The 23,306-nt window shown below is 40.6% G+C and overlaps 1 protein-coding gene across 1 annotated transcript in view; it reads left to right on the forward strand.

Moving 5' to 3' along the window:
* The window catches only part of ZNF568 (zinc finger protein 568), a 131,487-nt gene that overhangs the window by 11,487 nt on the left and 96,694 nt on the right, over positions 1-23,306 (forward strand). Inside the window, exons 5-7 of the mRNA XM_004764976.3 lie at positions 4,446-4,572; positions 5,747-5,842; positions 8,002-10,244. Of these exons, the coding sequence (XP_004765033.1) occupies positions 4,446-4,572; positions 5,747-5,842; positions 8,002-8,954 (1,176 nt within the window). The 3' untranslated portion in view covers positions 8,955-10,244. Of the gene's footprint in view, positions 1-4,445; positions 4,573-5,746; positions 5,843-8,001 lie in introns of the transcript that reaches the window.

Consider the following 23,306-nt stretch of genomic DNA (forward strand, 5'->3'; position numbering starts at 1 on the left):
GGCTCTGTGCTGAGCAGAGAGCCCGATACAGGGCTCGATCCTAGGACCCTGGGATCATGACCTGAGCTGAAGGCAGAGGCTTAACCCACTGAGCTACCCAGGTGCCCTGAAAACTAGCTTTTCAAGATGTTTTCTAAAGACATTTCCCTGAGGAGCCTTCTTATGGCTGAGGTAGAGTAGAGCAACACTGCTGCTAACCAGTGGTTCCAGGACTTGGGCTTCTCCAGGAGCTTATTAGACACACAGAATGGCAGGCCCCACCCCAGACCTGCTTGAATTGGGTTAATTGAGGGTGGAGCCTGGGAATCTGTGTTTAGCAAGTTCTCAGTGGTCCTTATGCTCTTGTAACTGTGAGAAGCACTGACATAAAGTATAAAATTCTTAAAGAAAACAAATGCAGAATCATAATGGCTCTTCATTGGACTGTTTTCTACAGTGGTTCAGCTCTTCCTTTGGAGTATTAGTTCCACAGAACTCCTGGATTTCCAGGTGATCAAGAGCATCATGACTTAGCTTCCCGATGTTGCATTAGTGTTCTCTATCTGTGTCAGAGTTGCGGGAAGTTTTAACTCCTCTGTGCTTTGCAGCCACATATGTAATAGAATAAAATGCTGAAGTTCAGTTAGAGGAAAGCAAAACTACAAATATTATTTATTTTCAAAGGGAGTGGGCAGGAAGGTTCCTTCATGTTTATGGAAGCCCTGATTATGGTCCAGAGTATTTGTGTCCTTGATCTAGACCAAGGAACAGATGAGCTGTCCGTTACTTAAATTACTGTCATTTCCTTAACTGTCTTTACTAGTTTGGCAGCAAACAGTAAACATCTTACTCCCCCCAAGTCTTGGTGTGAAGAGTTCCTAGCTCCCCCTACCTTCCTCATCATCTTAAGATGGTGAAGCGCCCTGTGTCTTGACAGGACTTCCCCTCAGCCTCTGAGTGCCTACATTTCCACCTCTTTGGAGGCCTCCCTCCAGGAAGAGACATCTCTTTCTAGAGACCCCTCCTCTCTGCTTTTCCAGATCTTTTCCCTGGTCCCTACAATGGCTCCAACCCTAGAAACCATCACCACATCCAAACCACAGAGTTCTTTCTTTTCTCTCCTCCTCCATCTCCTATAGTGACTTCCTGCTCTTGATGTTTCCATATCCTGTTTCTTATTCTTTCTTGACTCCAGCATCCTCTCACCCTACTTTACTAAAGCTTTTCTGGCCAGGAGCCCAGGGGACTTTGCTGAAACTGAAATCAGAAGATGCTTTTTTGACTGTTCTGCTAAATTAGACTGTACCTTTTGCAAAGCCCCTTCTGTGCAGAAGGCAAGAGCCTATACTGGGTGAGAGCACAGACTTGGGACGAGACTGCTGAATTTGAATCCCAGACCTTACCGTCTGTATGACCTTGCACAAGTCTCTGAACCTCTTTGTGCCCCAGTTTCCCATCTCAGGAGATGGTACCATCCCCCACCGGATAAGCCAGGACCATGAGATTTATTCCTTGACTTCTCTCTGCCTTCCCCTTCTCACAGTCAGTCACTACATGATAGTAATTTTACAACCTTAATGTTTCTTCCATCTTTGTTCTTCATCCCTGTGTTTGATGAAAAATGACATGCCTTTTGGGGTGTCAATTTACATCTTTTCTATTTTATTCTGTTCTATCCCACTCCATCCCAGCCCAGCCCATCCCACTCCAGTTAGCTCTGTTTGGGAAATACCAACCCAGGCCTGTCAGCTGAGCCAAACTCTATGCTCTGTGGTAAAGGCTGATTGCTGCTCTCCCACAACCATGGTATATTATTCTGACATCAGAGAGGATATCAGGTTGGTACCTCCTATGTACATGGCCTTTATATTGGTCTAGGGTCAGGTACCAGGTCCTGCCCTCAGGTTCATCTGCTTGGTGCCACTGTAGGACCCCACAATTTTTAAAGAGATGTACGTACAGCTTCCTCCTGAGGTTGAGCTGAGGTGTGTGACCCAAAGCTCCCACCAGAAATCACATTGTTAGACTATCCCATGTGGCTCAAGACCCCCAAGTAACCAAAGATGGTCTTATCAAGCAGAACAATGCAGGGGCTTAGAGATTAACTCCCAGGAGTTGAGGACAAAGATCAGACCTCTCTTAGGGCAAGATTCAATTTTTTATAGTCACTTGAAGATATATCATAGGTACTGTTTCCTCTACTCACAGGAATAGGGGAGTTTTTTTCCTACACCAAACAATTCTTCTAATTCTCTGTGGACACCCAACTGGGTGTCCTACAACTTAGTTCAACTTGGAGTTAGCATAGACTCTATAAGTCTCATAAGACTCCCCCCACTTCAGATGCTAATTACAAATCTTAGGTTGTCGTCTGAACTTCTGACCAACTAGCAGTAAATCAGGGGTTCCCATGACCCCCTCTTCAGTTTTGATAATTTGCTATAATGACTCACAGATCTGGGGATCTGCTAGACATGAGCTTCTGTCTGGAATTTGGGGTGTACATCTTCCCAGATGTGTTCACCAACCTGAAAGCTCTTCAGGATTTTCATGCTATTTCCATTATGTAGGCATCATTGATTAAATCATTGATCGGTAATTAGCTCAATCTCTGGTACCATCCGTCCACCCCTATCCCGACCCATAGGTTGGGCAGGATAGAGAAGGGGGCTGAAAGTTCCAACCCTCTAATCATATGGTTAGTTCCTCTGGCAACCAGCCCCTTTCCTCCATGTTATTGGTATAAACTCTGGGGCTTGTTAGGAATAACAAAAGACACTCCTATTACCCCTGTTACTTGGGAAGTTACAAGGGTTTAAGAAGCTCTATTCCAGGAACCATGAAGAAAGACCAAATAGATATTTTTTAATATATCACAATATCACAGGTGCCCTCTTACGTTTTTAGTACCTATGGGTCCTTCTCTTGGATCTGCAGCTGAACTCTATTAGTGTCCCTTGGGGCTCTGGCCTGGGCACTTGGCTCATCCTGTCTCCTTGCAGAGAGATCCCACACTGACAACTTTAGCTACCACTTCTCTGCTGCTGGCTTCCAGAGCTTTAGCTCCCTTCCCATCTTGCTGCTATTACAAGACTCATATGTTCACCCTGCTGCCTGCTAAGTGTCCCCAGACATGTCTAACGACACATCCTCTTTGTTTCTAGTTTCTACTGTTTTTCTCACGTCTGATTCACCATCACCCAGGTGGCTTTGAGATACTTGGGTGTTACCCTGGCCCCTCTTTCACCCCCCACAACCAGTTAAGATGCAGGTTCTGCTCTTTACAATGGCCCTTCTCTGTCTCACTGTTACTGGCCACTTGTGAACGCCATCTTGTACCTGCGTTATTATAGTCTTTGCTTTCCCTTCCCCCTAGGTCACCCACCACATTTCTCTTTGTATCCATTCACTTGCAAATTATCTGAGTTTTGTATCTCTTACAGGCAGCATTGCTTTTTCAATCCAACCTAACAATCTCTGCCTTTTGGAGTGTTTCAGTCATATATTAATTTTATATTATAATTTACTGTCATTGACTAGAAGTATAATTATTGGCATGGTTGGGTTTGTATCTATCATTTTAGTATTTGGTTTTCTATTTGTCCCATGCACTTTTATTCCTCTCTTTCTTCTCTTCTCTTACATGTGTGTTTGTGTGGATTAAACGAACAATTTTTGGAATTCATTTACTGCAGTACACCTCTTTGCACTCTGATTTAGTGGTTCCTCTGGGGATACAATATATCCCCAGTCTGCTTAGAGTTACCACAGTACCACTTGACATGGGAGACATGGGATGCAAGAAACTTACCACATGCCTAATAGAATGTGCTTTCTACACATACCTCTCCCTTGGTAGATTTTCCATTGTCTTAAAGCCCATCATCTCCTCACTCACAGACCCCTGTAAACTGTTCCTGTTACTGAGAGCCTCACAGCCCTTAAAGTCACTGTTCTGTCCACATGCCTGTGTTCATGCTGCTCCCTCTGCAAGGACATAGTTTCTCCATCTTTCTGTAGAGAAGACTCAGCTCCACAAGTCCCCTAGCTCTGAAGCCTGGCTAGACCTTGAAACATTTAATGGACCATTCACACTTTTCCACCTAGATGTCCTGCCACCGTAGCTCATATACTTTCACCTGGGTGGCTTTACGTAATGCTTTCTGCCAGGTTGTGAGCTCCTTGAGGTCAGGATCCATCCATGACTGTGTCTCTAGCAGCCAGCACTGGGTGACACACAACAAGTCATCTTCAGTCAATATAGGTTGACTCAAAGTGTATATGACAGTGGGTTCCAATGTGATTGTTACTTTCCCTACCATATATAGCCCAAAGGCAGGAAGGTAAAAGCCATGTTGGGTAGATAAATGATCATGGTAAGCTCTGACCTAGGAACATAAAAACTCGATACCATCTATCCCTGGCTGCATTTCCCACATGGCTCAGTGTCATTTCATCCTCAGCAGAGACCTGTGTCCTTTAAAGACGTGGTAGTGGGCTTCACTCAAGAGGAGTGGCACAGGCTGAATCCTGCTCAGAGGGCACTGTACCGGGATGTGATGCTGGAGACCTACAGCAACCTTGTCTCCGTGGGTAAGGACAGCTCCATCACACAATCTAGATGATGCCTGAACGACCGCCTTCCCTTTTGCAGTTGCTAAAAGGAACTGGGGTACCTAGAGCCTCAGAAGTACCAAAAACTTCCTATGTACCAGACACATCTTCAGCCACTTTTTTTTTTTTTAAGATTTTATTTATTTATTTGACAGAGATCACAAGTAGGCAGAGAAGCAGGCAAAGAGAGAGAGGAGAAAGCAGGCTCCCTGCCGAGCAGAGAGCCCGATACGGGGCTTGATCCCAGGACCCTGGGATCATGACTGGAGCCGAAGGCAGAGGCTTTAACCCACTGAGCCACCCAGGCGCCCCTCTTCAGCCACTTTTAAAATATCAACTTACGGGCGCCTGGGTGGCTCAGTGGGTTAAGCCGCTGCCTTCGGCTCAGGTCATGATCTCAGGGTTCTGGGATCGAGGCCCGTATCGGGCTCTCTGCTCAGCAGGGAGCCTGCTTCCCTCTCTCTCTCTCTGCCTGCCTCTCCATCTACTTGTGATTTCTCTCTGTCAAGTAAATAAATAAAATCTTTAAAATAAAATAAAATAAAATAAAATAAAATAAAATATCAACTTACTTAATTCTCCTAAGAGCCTTATGAGGTAGGTACTGATAGTACCACAATTTTACACATTTGGACACAGAGGCAGATGAGTGAAGTAACTTGCCCGTGTCACTACACGTGGGACATACAGAGCCAGAGTAGGATTTGAACCCCAGCAATCTGCTGCACAGTCTGCATTCCTTTTTTTTTTTTTTTAAGATTTTATTTATTTGACACAGAGAGACAGGGAGAAATGGAACAGAAGCAGGGGGAGTGGGAAAGGGAGAAGCAGGCCCCCCGCCTAGCAGGGAGCCTGAAACAGGGCTCAATCCCAGGACCCTGGGACCACAACCGGAGCCAAAGGCAGATGCCCAATGACTGGGCCACCCAGGCACCCCCACAGTCTGCATTCCTCACTCGTACACTGTGCTGCCTCAGTGAGTTTGCCTTGAGGTTCAGTGGTCCTGGGTTACTAATTCCTTTTGGGTTCTGGACAAGGTGTGTGTACAGTCTTCTCCCAAGTACAATGTCTGTTGTGCAGCCTTTAATGCTGCCTGAGTGGCCCTGAAGACCAAGGAGCTCAGCCCAAGGCCTGGATCATTTCCCTGGAACAGGTTATGAAGGCACGAAACCATATGTGATCCTGAAGCTGGAGCAGGAAGAAGCGCCGTGGATTTGTGAGGCAGCATGCTCAGGCTGCCATTGTCAGGGTAAGTATCAGTCCAGCAAAAGAGGGACTACGGGAGGCTGGCACCTTTGGGATTCTGTGCAGTCCAGCTCTCAAAAGGCTTAGAGCTTTGCAAGCAGCTGGAGACATCCTCTGAGAACTTGAGCCTTCTTGATGACCCGTCCTCCTCCATGCAGCCCACCTCCTTGATCCAGGCATTCCTCCTCCTCCTCCTCCTCCTCATCTCCCCTCTCCCTGTGTTCTTGCTCCATTGCCCTTTCTCGAGAGTCCTCGGTCTCTCTGAAGGTTTTCAGTTCACCTTCTCTTTCACATTCAGACATTCTTGAAGTAAGCTTCTGTCATTCTCCCACTCCTGCTGGTCCCTTCCTATTTCCTGTTCTCCCAGTTTCCAGGCAAAATGCCCCAGACCTGCCCTCCATACTCACATTCTCACTTCCCATCCTTTCCTTAATCCCTTAAATTATCCCTTAGTCCTTCAGTTTCCTTAAGTCCAAGAGGAGGAAGTATTAAATTTCAGGTAACCAAGGACTGTGAGGCGGTAAAGCATATGACTGAGCTTGGCCCATCTTAACCACTTTCATTTAACATTCAGAATAACTGCCCCACTCCCATCAGCTTATGTAAAATATCCCAACAATACCCACGGTACCCCAAGTGTTGGTAACCTACTCATAAGGATGCCTCTGATCTTGTACTTCTCCACAAGAGTCATGGGCTTAGCAAGAATAGTTAGTGCTGTCTGTTCCCACATCTGTTTATGCTACTTACACTTGGTGTTATAATCACATAATTGAATTAAATATTACATGATCCCCCAAATTTTCAAGTCATTTTCATGCTTCTCCCCAAGATGATGTCTTTGAAATCACTGCCATCTGCTGTTCATCCACCTTGGCTGTAGAAGTAGCAGCAATAGCACTAGAATTATCGGCCAGCACTAATGGTGTGCTCACTCTGTGCTAGATTTGTTCTCAGCCCTTTACATATATCATTTCATTCAACCCTTCCAACACCTATGAGATATCCAGCCTTTATTACCCCAGTTACAAATGAAACAATCACAGAAAAGTTAGGAAACTTATCTAAGAACATAGAGGAGGGTGTCTGGGTCGCTCAGTTGGTTAAGCAACTGCCTTCGGCTAAGGTCATGATCCTGGAGTCCCGGGATCGAGTCCCACAACGGGCTCCCTGCTCGGCAGGGAGTCTGCTTCTCCTGTTGACCTCTTTCCTCTCATTCTCTCTCTCTCTCTCTCAAGTAAATAAATAAAATCTTAAAAAAAAAAAAAAAAGAACAGAGCAAAGTAAGGGACTGAAACAGATTTAAGCCCACATGATCAGCTTTTAGAACCAGTACTCTTTTTTTTTTAATCTTTTTTTTTTTTAAGATTTTATTTATTTATTTGACAGAGAGAGAACAGAAGCAGGCAGAGCAGCAGAGGGAGAGGGAGAAACAGGCTCCCTACCAAGCAGGGAGCCCGATGCAGGACTCAATCCCAGGACCCAGGGATCATGACCTGAGCCAAAGGCAATCACTTAAACAACTGAGCCACCCAGGCACCCTCAGAACCAGTACTCTTAACCATCACATTCTGGTGCCCTTTACAATGCATTTTATTTCATTAAACTATGCTCATCAACCTTCCTGAAACCATAGTAACCTGGCCATCAGCTGCCTTTCTTTTCCCTCTTTTAAGAGTCACACGTTGAAGAGCAAGGTGCTAGATGACATCTCAGTAACAGGACTGACAAACTACAGCCTATAGTTTGGCCACCTGATTTTGTGAATAAAGTTTTATTGGAACACAGCTGTGCCTTTACATTTATATACTGTCTGCGTTTCCCAAGTACAATGGGAGAGTTGAGTAATTTTGACTGAGACCATATGGCCCACAAAGCCTAAAATTTACTCTCTGGCCCTTTAAGAACATGTTTGCCAACTACTGCTCTACAATATCGCATCTTCAAAATTACTTCTTTATGTACTGTATGACATATTCCATTTCATTTGTGCTACTGTTGTGATTCTTCTCTACTTGTACAACACCCTTCCCTGCATTTAGTTATGGTTCATGCTTTCTGTTCATATACCATGCATTGTTTAAATTCTTAGGGTATTTCCCAAGTAATTTTATTCTAGATCATAATAATAGGATAAAGAAAGGTTTGCTGTATTTTCTCCAGAAAACATTTGTCAAGTTAATGTCCAGAGGAAAAGACAAGACATGATTTTGAACCAAGGTACATTCATCAGCAAGAAAACATTGCCCAAGGAAAGAAGCCATGAAAACAATAAGTTTGGGAAAATACCACCTCTGAGCACTAATCTTTCTCCTTTAATTCAAAATCCCAGTAACTGGGATCCCTGTGGAAAGAGTGCAAACCATAATTTAGATTTGATTGGTTTTAAGAGAAACTATTCAAAAAAGCAAGATGAGTGCTGTGGTTGTGGGAAATTGTTACAACATACAAACCATGATAGAAGACCTAATGGAGAAAAACTCTGGGAATGCAGTCATTGTGAGAAAGCTTTCAGCCACAACCCAGCACTTATGTATAAACCAGCAGAAACCAATTCTCTTGCATACAAACGTAAGAGGGTTCCACCTGCAGAGAAACCCCATGTCTGTAGCGAGTGTGGGAAAGCCTTCTGCTACAAGTCTGAGTTCATTAGGCATCAGAGAAGTCACACTGGGGAGAAACCATATGGATGCACTGACTGTGGGAAAGCCTTTTCACATAAGTCAACCCTCATTAAACATCAGCGAATTCACACTGGGGTAAGACCCTTTGAATGTTTTTTCTGTGGGAAAGCCTTCACTCAGAAGTCACACCGCAGAGAACATCAAAGAACACATACTGGAGAGAGACCCTTTGTGTGCAGTGAATGTGGGAAGTCATTTGGCGAGAAGTCATACCTCAATGTACATCGAAAAATACACACAGGAGAAAGACCATACCGTTGCAGAGAATGTGGGAAATCCTTCAGTCAAAAATCATGCCTCAATAAACACTGGAGAACTCATACAGGAGAAAAACCCTATGGATGCAGTGAATGTGGCAAAGCTTTTTATCAGAAGCCAAACCTCAGTAGACATCAGAAAATTCATGCCAGAAAGAATGCCTATAGGAATTAAAACCTGTTATTGTGAGAAAGCCTTAAGCAAGGTGTCCTATTTCATTATATGTGCAGGCATTCATTTTTAGGAGAAATCTCATGGATTTAATGAATCTGGACAAAATGTTTTACCATAAGGGAAGTCTTGTTCTAATTGTAGAAATTTTTATACAAAGATTATAGAAAATACTTTGTAAAACATAAACATGGTCACTCTGGCTTATGAAAGTTTAAAAGTATGTTAATGGAATGACAACAGCATACAGAATATATGTAAAGAGAATTGGTATATTATGGTATATTCCACAGTGAGCCACATAATAAGCATTATTTATATTTTGGAAATGTAAATGTGCATTTAATGTAAATTGTGAATATCAAGTGTATGTGTGTCATACAGTATGTAGAATGCTGTTCACCAACTTTTGCACTCTAAATATCATCCCTATCTTTTAGCGTCTTAACAATATAAAAAATTATAATAACATTTGTTAATGTTAAAAAGGCAAAGCTTAGGAATAGTTTCACAACCAACATTGGATGAACAAAACATTATAAACTTGATTACTCAATCCAGCCATTGTTTGACAAAAACTAGTATGGCCGTGGTATATCGTGCACCTCTTCTATTTTCTTAGTCTTGCTTAACATACCTTGCAGAAAATTAGTAGGAAAGACACTGTTTATATGAGTCTTATAATTCAGAAATGCTTCATGCAGAGACCAAAGGAGGAGATTTTTTTTCTGTTTTTTTTTCTTTTTGCAAATTAATTCAGCAACATCCACTTCTCTTCCCTCTCAGTTTCCCTGTGAATGTCCTAGGCACTAAAGCCCAAGTCATTTCATCATTCCAGTCTTTGAAAAAAGTCTACTTCCCTGAGCTGCTGTGTCATCCAAATAAAACAAATGTCCACATTTTTCAAGATTTGACTCCGTATAAGAATGCCTGATCCAGAATGAGAAAGGAAGCAATCACGTGGATATTGTGTTTATGAGATGAATCACTAAATTCTACACCTGAAACTGATATTACACTGTATGCTAACTAACTGGAATTTAAATAAAAACTTGGAAAAAAAAAAGAAGCATAATCCCAGATAAAGATGTGATTGTAAGAATGATAAAAGATACTTCTTAACCAATCTAGATCAACATGTTTTAATTTTTTATTTTTAGATCAACATGCTTTTATTTAAATAAATGTTTTTCTTGCAAAATGTAAGTTAGAAAAATTGCAGTAAGAAACTTGATAGAACAATTACCTTTGAAGAGTTTGGAAAAGTGATTAAAGATCTAGGATTGAAAAATGCTCCAGGCCCAGATGATTTCATAATTAGTTTCATCTAACTTTTTTTTTTAAAGATTTTATTCATTTATTTGACAGAGAGAGAGATCACAAGTAGGCAGAGAGGCAGGCAGAGAGAGAGAGGAGGAAGCAGGCTCCCTGCTGAGCAGAGAGCCCGATGCGGGACTCGATCCCAGGATCCTGAGATCATGACCTGAGCTGAAGGCAGCGGCTTTACCCACTGAGCCACCCAGGCTCCCTCATCTAACTTTTTTTGTAAGCTCCATGCCTAGCATGGAGCCCAAGACATGGAGCCCAAGAGGGGACTTGAATTCATGACTCTGAGTTTGAGACCTGAGCTGAGATCAAGAGTCAATGATTAACTGACTGAGCCACTGAGGTGCCCCTCATCTAACTTTTAAAGAGTAATAACAGTGTTACTTTAAATATCTCAGCCCTTAGACTATGATCCCCAATTTACTTTATGAAGTCAGAGTAAGTTTTAACTCCAAAACCAAATCATAGCAGTGGAAAAAAGAAAACCCCAAACCAGTCTTACCCATGAGCTTAGAAATAAAAAATTATAATTAAAATAATAGCAAATGGAATTCAGCAGTATACCTAAGAACAATGTATTATAATGACCAAGGAAGAATTGCTCCAAGAATGCAGAGTCAATGCAGTAATAGGAAATACATCAATAAAATCAATAGTATGAAAGAGAAGATGCCATCAATAGATGCTGGAAGATATTTAATTGGATTTTGCAAATATTTCCAATCTAATACAAGTTAAATTGTAGTATGTAATAACCACTTAAGAGTATCTTTACCGGGGCGCCTGGGTGGCTCAGTGGGTTAAGCCGCTGCCTTCGGCTCAGGTCATGATCCCAGGGTCCTGGGATTGAGCCCCGAATCTGGCTCTCTGCTCAGCAGGGAGCCTGCTTCCTCCTCTCTCTCTGCCTGCCTTTCTGCCTGCTTGTGATCTCTCTCTGTTAAATAAATAAATAAAATCTTAAAAAAAAAAAAAAAAAAGAGTATCTTTACCAAAACTCTATAGCATATATTATGTTAAAACCATCTTTTGAAGATTAAGAATTTAATAGTATTAGAGATAAGGGTGTTCACTGCTCTCTATTTTTACTAAATATTGTCTTAGAAGACAATGGAAAATAAGTAATTGGTATAAACAAAAAAAATGTAAAACTTTTTGCTGATATGATTTTATATTAATAAATGAGACTAGTAATTGTTTTGAGTTAAAAGATAATTTTCTGAGAAGACAGTATAGAAATTAAAAGTTCCTCTCCGTAAACATCTAATAACTTAAATGCACTACTTTTGGAATTACACTAAATATCTGTGCCTTTTTTAAAAAATCTTATGTGAAATGATCTTAAAGTCCTTATGGAAGAACATTTGTTCTAATAGTCTAAACAAGAAAAATATGAAAAAGAAAGTTGTATACCAGATGTCAGAATATAATGTGAAGTCACTTTAATAAAGTATTGGCAGAGGAACCTGTTCCTTTCAATGGAACAGCATAGAAAATCCTGAAATAGATGTTTATAAAGAATTCTGTTACAATTGGCTTTTAATCAGGAAGAAATTAAAGTTGGGCTAGCAGCCCCACCCATATAAAAAAAATCCAGGTGGATTTAAGATTTAAATTTTTTTAATTATTTATTTATTTGCCAGAGAGAGTGAGCACGGGCAGACAGAGTGGCAGGCAGAGGCATAGGGAGAAGCAGGCTCCCCGCCAAGCAAGGAGCCCGATGTGGGACTCGATCCTAGGATGTGGGGATCATGACCTGAGCCAAAGGCAGCTGCCCAACCAACTGAGCACCCAGGCGTCCCTAAGATTTAAAATTTTAAAATAATACAGTTCTTAAAGGAAAATGAAAGACTACATGTACAATCTAGAAGTTAGATTAACTTTATCAACACAGGATAAAAACTATTAAATACTATGGTGCTGGGGTGCTTCAGTCCCTTAAGACTCTGACTTTTGATCTCAGCTCATGAGTTCAAGCCCTACATTGGGCTCCATGCTGGACATGGAGTCTACTTAAATAAAAATTTAAAAATAGGATGCAGTGCCTGGGTGGCTCAGTGGGTTAAGGCGCTGCCTTCGGCTCAGGTCATGATCTCAGGGTCCTGGGATCAAGCCCCACATGGGGCTCTCTCCTTGGCGGGGAGCCTGCTTCCACCTCTCTCTCTGCCTGCCTCTGCCTGCTTGTGATCTCTCTCTCTCTCTCTGTCAAATAAATAAATAAATCTTTTTTTAAAAATTTAAAAATAGGAAAAACTTGACTATGTAAAACTATGATCTTTTGTTTGGCAAAAGATGCCATCAACAAACTCAATACATTATAATTTGGGGTGAAATATTTGCAAAGCCATTCAGTGGAGAAGTGCTTTTCAAATTGACAGGAAGGAGATAACTCAATGGCAAAACATGGTAGAGAATATGAATAGAAGGTTGTAAAAAGCAAATCCAAGTAGCCGGTGGGACTATCAAAAAATGTGTCGCCTTGGTAGTTGTTGGGGAATACAGATTAAAGTCATAATGAGATAACTATGCAACCAAACTGACAGAAAATAGCAGGAATGCTTTTTGCTGTCCCCAGCAAAGGTTGTTCTTATACCCTGCTGGTGGACACACAGATTCAGCTCTCTCAAAAAACAATCTGGCAACATCTTTTATAACTTAAAATACTTATGCCACTTTGGGGAATCTTCTCTTAGAAGTAAAACCCCAGGGGTGCCTGGGTGGCTCAGTGGGTTAAAGCCTCTGCCTTCGGCTCAGGTCATGATCCCAGAGTCCTGGGATTGAGCCTCGCATCGGGCTCTCTGCTCCTTGGGGAGCCTGCTTCCTCCTGTCTCTCTCTCTGCCTACCTGTGATCTCTGTCTGTTAAATAAATAAATAAAATCTTTAAAAAAAAAAAAAAAGAAGAAGAAGAAGAAGCAAAACCCCAATACATAAAGGACAGATGAATATGTGTATTATAAAATTTTTCCTACTGGCAATAAAGCACTAGAATCAAAATAAATGCCCATCAGTAGGGAAACTGGAAGAGGGGAGAAACTAGTATATCCATTCCATAGATTCTTGTTTATATAGCCATTAAGGTGGAAAAATTAAGCCATGCTAGTGGACTTGAATAATATTCCACAGTGTTTCCTTAAACAAAAAAAAAAGTACAAGTAAGTACATAAAATAGCCTGTTTCTGTAAATCAGTGACAGAACTCCTCTAGCTGTCTGAGTGAAAAAACATGTATCCATATACGCTTGTTTATGATTTTTCTATGCATGATGAAAAGTATAGAAGAGTATATATTAGGTTAGAGGGAGGTGGGTGATGCAGATTGGTAATGAGGGAGTCAGAGAGGGAAAATGAAAGCGAAATAGAAAAAGAAATATATATATAAAAGTATGATATATCAAATGTATGATTAAGTAAAATTATTTGAGTGGGGAACTAGAACTCTGCTAATTTGTTCGTGGTATATTGTTAAGTGAAAAGGGCAAATTGCAGAATAATGTATCTGAATCTATTTTTTTTTTAAAAAGTAAAACTCCTGTATGTGTATATATATGCATGTATGTTTCTATGAACAAAGAAAAGTATGGATGGATTTACAGCAAGGTCTTAATTAACATTGGTTATCTTGGTGGGGGGATTTATTTACCTTTGTATTGTTTTACTTGTTAAAACATATATTACTTTTGTAAGTGAAAAACAAAATAAAGGGGGGAAATGTTTCAAAATGCAGGAAGCATTGCAAGTGTTTCTGTTTTTCCGACAAGGTCATGGCACCATGACCTGGTCTACTGTCATTCCTCCAGCTCAGTCCTTGGGCTGTCACCAAAGTATAAGTAAATGTCTCTGTGTTTCTGAAGAGCAAAAGTAAATACTTTGAGAAACTCTCAAGTATAGAGAGGTTTTTTATTTTTATTTTGAAATAAAATTTGATTTAAAAAGTTGCAAAAACAGTTCTTATATAGTCTTCATCCAGTTTCTCCTAATGTTAATGTCTTATATAACCTTTGTATAATTATCAAAACCAGGAAATTAACATCAGAACAAACTAGTAATTACTGTAGTCCTTGCCACTGATTCCAGATCCTGTGGTGGATTTACTTGTTATTTCTCTTTAGTCTCCAATTTGTGACAGTTCCTCAGTCTTTTCTTGTCTTTCATGACTTAGTTTTTTTTTTTTAAAGAATACTGGCCAAAAAAAAAAAAAAGAATACTGGCCAGTTATTTTGTAGAATATTCCTCAATTTGGGTTTGATTCAGTATTTTCTCTGACTACATTAAGGTTATGCATTAATACTACAGAAGTAATATATCCTCAGAGATAATACCAGATGATACACAATGTTGATGTATCCTGTTGGTGATGTCACCACTGATCACATGGTTAAGATGCTTTGATTTCTCCACTCTAAAGGTACTATTTCTTCCTTTGTAGTTAATATATCTCTTGGGGAAGATAATTTTTAAAGCGTTCTTTAAAAATACGTTCGAGCAGGTCCTAGCTCCAGATATTCTCTTTGATTAGCTCTGGCTAAGGGTTCAAACATCCCTAGTAATTCTCATAGGCAGACAAGAGCGGACTTTGGATGTGCATCACGCACGTAATTGTTAGCTCTGAAACAAAGCATCATCCTCACAGAAGAGATAGTAATGAGAAACACTAAGCTATGACATTTATGAATACTGGTCTCTGGTAACCTAGGTGTGTTAGTCATCTAGTGCTACCTAACAAATGATCAGAGACTTAGTAGCTTAAAGCAACACACATTTATTATCTTAGAGTTTCTCTGTCAGGAGTCCAGATATGGCTTAGCTAGGTCCTCTGATTTAGGGTCTTACAAGGCTGTAGTCAGATATTGGCCAGAACTATGGTCTATCTGATCCTCAACTAGGGAAAGATCTGTTTGCAAGATCACATGGTTAGACTAAAGGCCTCAATCACTTGCTGGCTTTGGGCCAGAGGCCACCCCCGGTTCCTTGCCATAGGGGCGTCTCTGAAGTCCAGCTCTCCAGAGAGGGTAGAGGGGCTGGATACAGAGTTGTTCATTGATCACACCTATTGAGGAAGCCTCCATAAAAATCGCAACAGGACAGGGTTTGGAGAGTTTCCAGATTGATGACATTCACATACTAGGAGGGTGACACACCCCAGCTCCACAGGACAGAGAAGCTCCTGCACTCGGGATCTTCCTAGACCTAGTCCTATGAACCTTCCCATCTGGATGTTCATCTATGTCCTTTATCTTATCTTTTTATAAGAAACTGGTAAACAGCAAGTAAACTGTTTTTCCTGAGTTCTGTAAGCTGCTCTAACAAATTAATCAAATCTTAGAGGAGGGTACCTTGGGAACTTCTACATTATAGCTGATGGGTCAGAACCATAAGTAACAACCTAGATTTGTGATTTCTATCTGAAGTATATGTGGGGGTTGGGGTGGTGAGGGGACAGTCATGTGAGACTGACCCTTATGAGACCTGGTGCTATCTCCAGGTAGACAGTGTCATAACTGAGTTAAATTGTAGGCCCCCAGGTGCTGTCACAGAATTGCATGGAGTGGGGAAACCTCCATACATTTGGTGTCATAAGTTTTACAAGTGTGGTAGTAGTGTGAGAGTAAAGGAGAAACAGGAGAACGGACATTTTCCCAACACACCTTGTAAACAGCAAAGAGCCTCTTGTATTCTAAAAAAGAAACCTAAAATTTTAGTGTACATGAGAAGTGTTGGAGAATCATTTCCCTTACATTCTCACCTTCTGGTTGATTCTACTTTAAAAACTAGTTTGAAGCTAATTAAAGTAAAAACAAGCCAGTGGAGTGGGGGGTGGGGAAATTGGCCTGATAATACGGGATGCCACAGACTCCTAGTTAAAATAGTAATATGACCCAATATAAATTAAAACAGAAGCTTCCAAGGATTAAAATGTATTCTATAAACTGTAATTTATAGAGGGGTGATTATCTCTGCTACTTCTCCATTTGACAGCCCAATTTTGCCTGCCTTAAACCTAGAAGAAAATAAATAAATACATAAATATATAAATAAAACATAAGTATATAAAGTGAATGAATGATGCCTCCTAGTGAATTTACTACAACTTTAATGCTGTGGTCCCATCCATAATACCAATATCTGGTATTATTAAAACCACTGATTCTATTTATTCAACAAATGGTAAATATTTTGCTCTTACAGATTTGGCTAACATGTTCTGTTTAATGCCTATTTCCACAGCCTCTCACTTGCAGTTTGTCTTTGCCTCCACAGGGACATTATATGTCTTTTCCAGGCTACCCAGGGCGTACCTCAGCAGCTTTGTCATCACAAACCTTGCAAACAAAATAACTGTACCTGCTTTTCTCCAGGAGTACAAAGTATGGAACTACATTAATGACATACTCCGGCAAGGAGACTCACTCGACACACTCATTACAGGCATACAAGTCCGACATGTTTTAGTCCTTTGGAGGGTCTGTAGTCTTCATTTGTAAATTTTACTTTATCTAAATGATTTTGCCGTGGGTAAATCAGCCCTCCTTAAATGGGTCTCTATTCAAAAATGGCTTAAAATCTCCAAGTTAAAGTCAACAGACACTCTTATTAGTGCCCTCAGAGATTTCTTCACCATAGAGGCCTTGGTAACTTCTTCTCATGCCTCTTGGAGTCTGAGGACCCCTTAAAATGGCCATAAGTTATCCAAGGACTTCTGATGCAAGAAACTGCTTATCTTGGCCTCATGCTTCACGCCATTAAGACAACCAGGAACTGGTTGCATATTGGGCTCTCCTAGAAAGAAAAGCATTCACAGACCCTGATGTTGTGACCCTCCACACCCAGCTTCTCATTATGCTTTGGGTAATGGAAACTGCCTCACAAGCTCGACACAGCTCCTGAGACCTCCTTAAGACAGGATGGAGCCAAATCTGGACTAACATATGCCTCCTGCAGGAGAGCTGGACTCCTCTCTCCTCAGTCCCTTGCTAGATGCCATAATGCTGAAGAAGGTCTCCCCCCATTACCTCACACCTAGGAGCTCTTGGGATCAACTGAATAGTAATGAGGGTTTGTAGACTATACAGATAACACTGCTAACCATCTTGTGTGATAAAACTCAGTGTCATGTTGCTGTTTCCCAACCCTTAGCCAGGATTTTCTTTATAAATGATAGGACCCAAGGGACAATACATTTGGGCAAACTCCAGGCAGTCATCTTAGCACTGGGTGTCCCAGCCAACAAATGGCTCCATCTTCACATTCATTACAGACTACTGGTCCACTGCTTGAAAAGTATTCCCTTCGGGGTTAAAAAGTCTGTTACCTCACAGGCGCAAGATATAAATCAGTATTACACATGGCTCTACAATATACTAAGACCACAATATAAGGCCTTGTCAGGACACACCTTATTTCTTTCAGAGTTCTAGCCATTACTGATAGTAACCAAGGCATGCAATTCACTTCTGAGACTGCATAATACTGGGCACTTGAAAGAGGCATCCAACAGAACTTTCATGTTCCAAATAGGTCCCAGATAGTTTAACTGAGACATAATGGTGTCCTCAACTCTTTTTCTAATGCCAGTCTGACAAACAGGCCCCCAAATGGGCCGCTCTCTTGCCCTGGGACTTAATCTCTTAATTCAAGGTTCCTTGGCTAATTTATACCTCATACCAACTCTAAAAACTTTCTCTCATTACCGTTTCTTGTATTTAAAAGGGAAATGTGGGGGCGCCTGGGTGGCTCAGTGGGTTAAAGCCTCTGCCTTCAGCTGGGGTCATGATACTAGGGTCCTGGGATAGAGCCCCGAATTGGGCTCTCTGCTCAACAGGGAGCCTGCTTCCTCCTCTCTCTCTCCCTGCCTCTCTGCCTACTTGTGATATCTGTTTTTCAAATAAATAAATAAAATCTTTAAAAAAAAAAAAAAAGGAAATGTGGGACATCTGGGTGACTCAGTCAGTCTTGATTTCGGCTCGGGGCATGATCTCAGGGTTGTGAGATCGAGCCCTGCATTGGGCTTTGCACTGGGTATGGAGTCTGCTTAAGATTCTCTCTCTCCCTCTCCCTTTGCCCTCCCCCACCACGTCTCAAAAAAATTAAGAAATTAAAAATAAAAGGGAAATGTGTCTTATCTCCATGTATATAAAGACTCATTATACATGCGGTCCTTTAATAATGTCTCTCCCTGTTTTTGTTTTTAAAGATTTATTTGAGGGGCGCCTGGGTGGCTCAGTGGTTAAGCCGCTGCCTTCGGCTCAGGTCATGATCTCAGGGTCCTGGGATCGAGTCCCGCATCGGGCTCTCTGCTCAGCAGGGAGCCTGCTTCCTCCTCTCTCTCTCTGCCTGCCTCTCTGCCTACTTGTGATTTCTCTCTGTCAAATAAATAAATAAAATCTTTAAAAAAAAAAAGATTTATTTGAGAGAGAGAAAGAGCACAAGCAGGGGAAGGGGTAAAGGGAGAAAGAGAACCAGACTCCCTGCTGAGTGCAGAGCCTAATGTGGGGCTCTGTCCCAAGACCCTGGGATCATGACCCAAGCCGAAGGCAGGCACTTAACCAACTGAGCCACCCAGGCACCCCTGTCCCCATCTTTATACATTTTTTTGTTGCCATAAGCACTGGAGGCCAGATTGAGGGCACAAATCCTCCTGAGATCCATTAACCATAGATTGTTTCATGGGCCAGGTAGCTGCCAATCTGACATGGGGCCCATTTGAGCTAAATTTCTGTCATAAAACAAAAAACCTGTGAAGTGCAGCTGCACAGCATCCTGTTGTCTTATCACTGTTGGTCTGGGTGATTTCACTGGTTTACAGTTCAGAGGCCCCAACCCTCCAAAAAAGTCACGCTTTCAATAAAACATGGCAAATGCTAAGATTCTTATCAATTCAAGCAGGTACCCACTTAGAAATGTCACCTCAGGGGTGCCTGGGTGGTTCAGTGGGTTAAAGCCTCTGCCTTCCGCTCAGGTCGTGATCCCAGGGTCCTGAGATTTGAGCCCAGCATCGGGCTCTCTGCTCGGCAGGGAGTCTGCTTCCCCCTCTCTCTTTGCTTGCCTCTTTGCCTACTTGTAATCTCCATCTGTCAAATAAATAAATAAAATCTTTAGGAAAAAAAAAGAAAGAAAGAAAGAAATGTCACCTCAGTCCCATATCCCAGATGAGATCACTTTGTTCCAGGAGCTTTCTGTGGAAGATGACATCACCTTATATGACATCACGCCACCCCAAGACCGAGATGTTTTTGCCCCTTCACTGCAGACAGTTATGCCCAGAACACCAAAACCTTCACTCCAGTGACACCTAGTGACACCTATGGACTGCCTCTCCTAAGGCAACATACTAAGGACATTTATTGCTTCTCCTGCTTGATATTAGCAATCCATTACGTATCCCGAGCTCATTGTGTTTAGCTCATTATCTTCATATACTCTTTGCTCCCTGCCAAAATTTATACCTCTGGAGTCCCATGTATAAAGGGAAATCTGGTTGAAGTCACTATGATTTGTATCATTCTAAAAATTAATGGAGATCATTGCTTCCCCAGGAGGCATCCATCTCATAGTAGTCAACTCCTTGATTCCCAGATGAGAGGACCACTCACTCCCCAGGGCTTTCTCCTGCTATCCCACCTCCAACTTTTCACCTTATCGCCCTGCATCTCTAACCATAACTATTTGGTTACATACAAATACCACTAATTGTCTCATATACTTTGCTAAATTATCAGTTCATATCCTCCAACAACATGATTGCTGGGCCTGAAACCTTGAACCACAAAATACACTGAGATACCATTGTCAAAAAATACCTGTACATATATACTTGACTAGGTATATATATTTTGTTTCTATGATTTTGAATAGCTTGGATAGTTCATATGAATGGAATATGGTATTTGTTCTTTTGCAACTGGCCTATTTAACATAATGTCTTTTGGGTTCATCCATATTGTAGCATGTGACAGGATGTCCTCTTTCTTAAGGATGCATAAAATTCCATTGTATGTAGATATTGCATTTTAATTATCCATTCATCTATCAGTGGACCCTTGAGTTCTTTTAATTCATTGAGCATCCTTATGATGGTAATTCTGAATTCTTGGGCAACTCATATCTTTATTTAGGTTCGGCTTTTTGAAGATTTAATTGGTTCCTAAATGTGTCATAGTTGCCTGCCTTATTTTTGTTGTGGAGATTCAGCATCTGAAGAAGCAGTCAGCTGTTTCAGACTCTGTGGTCTCCTCTACTACAGGCAAGACTTTTTCCACATAGCCTGGCTAGAGATTCTGGAGACCTCTCAAGCCTTCTCTGGGCATGCATCCTTCCAGGGCTTGTGTGTGTAAACTACTTGAAAAGGTTTACTGGTTTCTACTCAGGCGTTCCCCCTTGTGTCTGTCTATGATATTGCAGCTTACCCGTGGGGCTGTTACTAAATCATGGTCTGGGGCTCCTCCTAGTGTTTATTAGTGGTACTGTAGACTCTAGCACACACTTCAGTTCAGGTCTTTATTCTCAGAAATCCTCTCAGAACCTGTCACTACATTCCTGTCAGTACTTGGATACAAGCAAGACGGACACTGGTCTCCTTGTGTAGCCCCCCCTAAAAGTCACTTAGAGACTAACATTCTACTCCTTTCCATCCCCAGAGAGAAGATGGGAGTTGGGGGTTTCCAACTAAATGTGGCTTGGTTTGGGGGCAGGTGGGTATGCTCTGATAAAAAACAGGGAATATCACGAAATTCCTACCAGGCTTCTGCCTCCTTGGCCTTGTGCTTGCCTGGGGTGTAAGGACCTCTTGACTGGTTTCTGGATTTCACAGTTATTTTGCTGATTTGTTGTTAAATCTGTGTCTTCCTATTCCTATTCCTATTTAGATATATAAACTCCAGAATTTGCCACAGAATTATCTTTTGTTGCATTTCAAGAATCCCTCTCTATCCAAAATCTACTTGTGTTCTCAGTTTGGATAGCACAGAATACTAAGTTAACCAAATCAATAGGACTTCTGTTTTTTAGCAAGTGACTATCTAGAGCAAGAATTGACAATTTTTTTTCTGTAATGGGGCAGATAGCAAATATTATAGGCTTTGCAAACCATTTTGTCTATTACAGGTACTCAATTATGTTATAGTGTGAAAGCAGCCAGACAATGTATGAATTTGTGTGATTCTGTTTTAACGACTTTATGAAACACTGAAGTTGGAATATCATGTAATTTCATGTTACTTTTTTTATTTCAACCACTTTAAAATGTAAAAACCATGCTTAGCTTGCATGCCATACAAAAACAGGTAGTGATCTAAATTAGCTTGTTCTCTCCTGATTTTCAGTGTGATAGTAAGGTTTTGTTTAAAGTATTTGATTTCTGGGACGCCTGAATGTCTATCGGTTAAGCGTCTACCTTCAGTTTAGGTCCTTGCTCAGTGGAGGGCCTGCTTCTGCCCCTCCTGCCTGCTTATGTGTACCCGCACTCTAACAAATAAGTAAAATATTTAAAGAACAAAAAAATGAAGTATTTGATTTCTGACTTCAGGTAATGGGTTCAGATTGTGAATACTGGTTTTATTTTAATAGACTGAAGAATAAATTTGTGCTTTTAGTTCTATGATAATAAATTATATTTTGTGATTGTTATTTTGACATCAGGAATATGAAAGATTCATAAAAACTGATGGTGAGCTTGTTATCTCATTTAATTTGGAAGTTCCTTAAATATTTGATAAATTTTGGCCATAACACTTGGTTTGGTGTTCTAAGTGCACCTATTTGACTACATTAAAACTTCTTCCTCCCTGCACTTATCATTTTACTCTATTAAGGGTTTGTACCTTCTAATTCTGACAATTACATTTTTCTACAAATATTGTATTCTTTGTCTAGATTTCCAATTAGTAAATATGCTAATCTCCCAACCATGTCCATATTTCATGTATTCATCTTCTATTTTTCTTCCTCAAAATTACCAGTTTGTATCTATATTTTTTCTGTCAAAGAAGTAATTTTATTTTCCTTGAATTGTTTTTATTTTTCCTAACACCTTTAATATATTTGAATGCAGTTTACTGTTATTCTTTTTGCTTTTTGTCTTGTACATTCAGTTCATTTATTAATAATCTTTTGGTGTTTGATTACCAGCATCCCTAAAACCAGAAAATAGGTTCTTAACTAATAAAGAACCAACTGAAGGTTACTGGAGGTGAAGTGGGTAGGGGATGGATTAAATGGATGATGAGAACATGATTGTTGAGAACACTTGATGCGTTGAGCACTGGGTGTTTTATGTCAGTGATGAATCACTAAATTCTATACTAGAAACTAATATTACACTGTATTTAAACTAAATGTAATTCAAATTAAAACTTGAAAAAAAAAAAAAAACACTGGCATGCCCATTGGGCTATACTTTATCTGAATACAGACTGAGTTGCTCTCCGGTTTTTCTACATAATGTGTTCATTTTCATTCATTTAAGTATAACTCAGGGATTTATTTCCTTCTGATTCATGTTATTTGGAAGGGTATTATCAATATTCAGATATTGGTGGCGATCACATTTTAGTTTTATTTCCCATTTTGAAAAAGAATGTGACCCACATGTCCTTGGGTGGAAAGTTATTGAGTAAATATTTCATATCTCCCTACTGTTTTGACAAATGAATTTTGTTATTCTCAATATGTAAATAGGTTTTTGGACAGGCATAAAATTATTGCACAGCATGAAATACGGGTGTAAATGTAGACTCATTCAACTGTTCTTTTTCTTTCTCAACTTTTATATCCTAGGATTTTTTCTTCCTTTTTAAAACTTCATGCTGAATAAGGAATAAATGTGGGTGAGAAGCTTTTCTACAAATATTTACACCTATTGGTCGTTTGATGTCAATTAAGGTGTATAACATGGTTAAAATCCTTTCTACAAATAATAATAATGGTGGAGGTACTGATACTAGTATTACATAACCTCTTCTAGATAGTTACTACATGTTAGGAACAAGCCCCCCTTTTTTCCCTTTGAGACAAAGAATGAGCTCAAGCAGGGGAGAG

This window comes from Mustela putorius, unplaced genomic scaffold (genome assembly GCF_011764305.1).
Source record: "Mustela putorius furo isolate JIRA1106 unplaced genomic scaffold, ASM1176430v1.1 tig00000174_pilon_pilon_pilon, whole genome shotgun sequence".
Taxonomy (NCBI): Eukaryota; Metazoa; Chordata; class Mammalia; order Carnivora; family Mustelidae; genus Mustela; species Mustela putorius.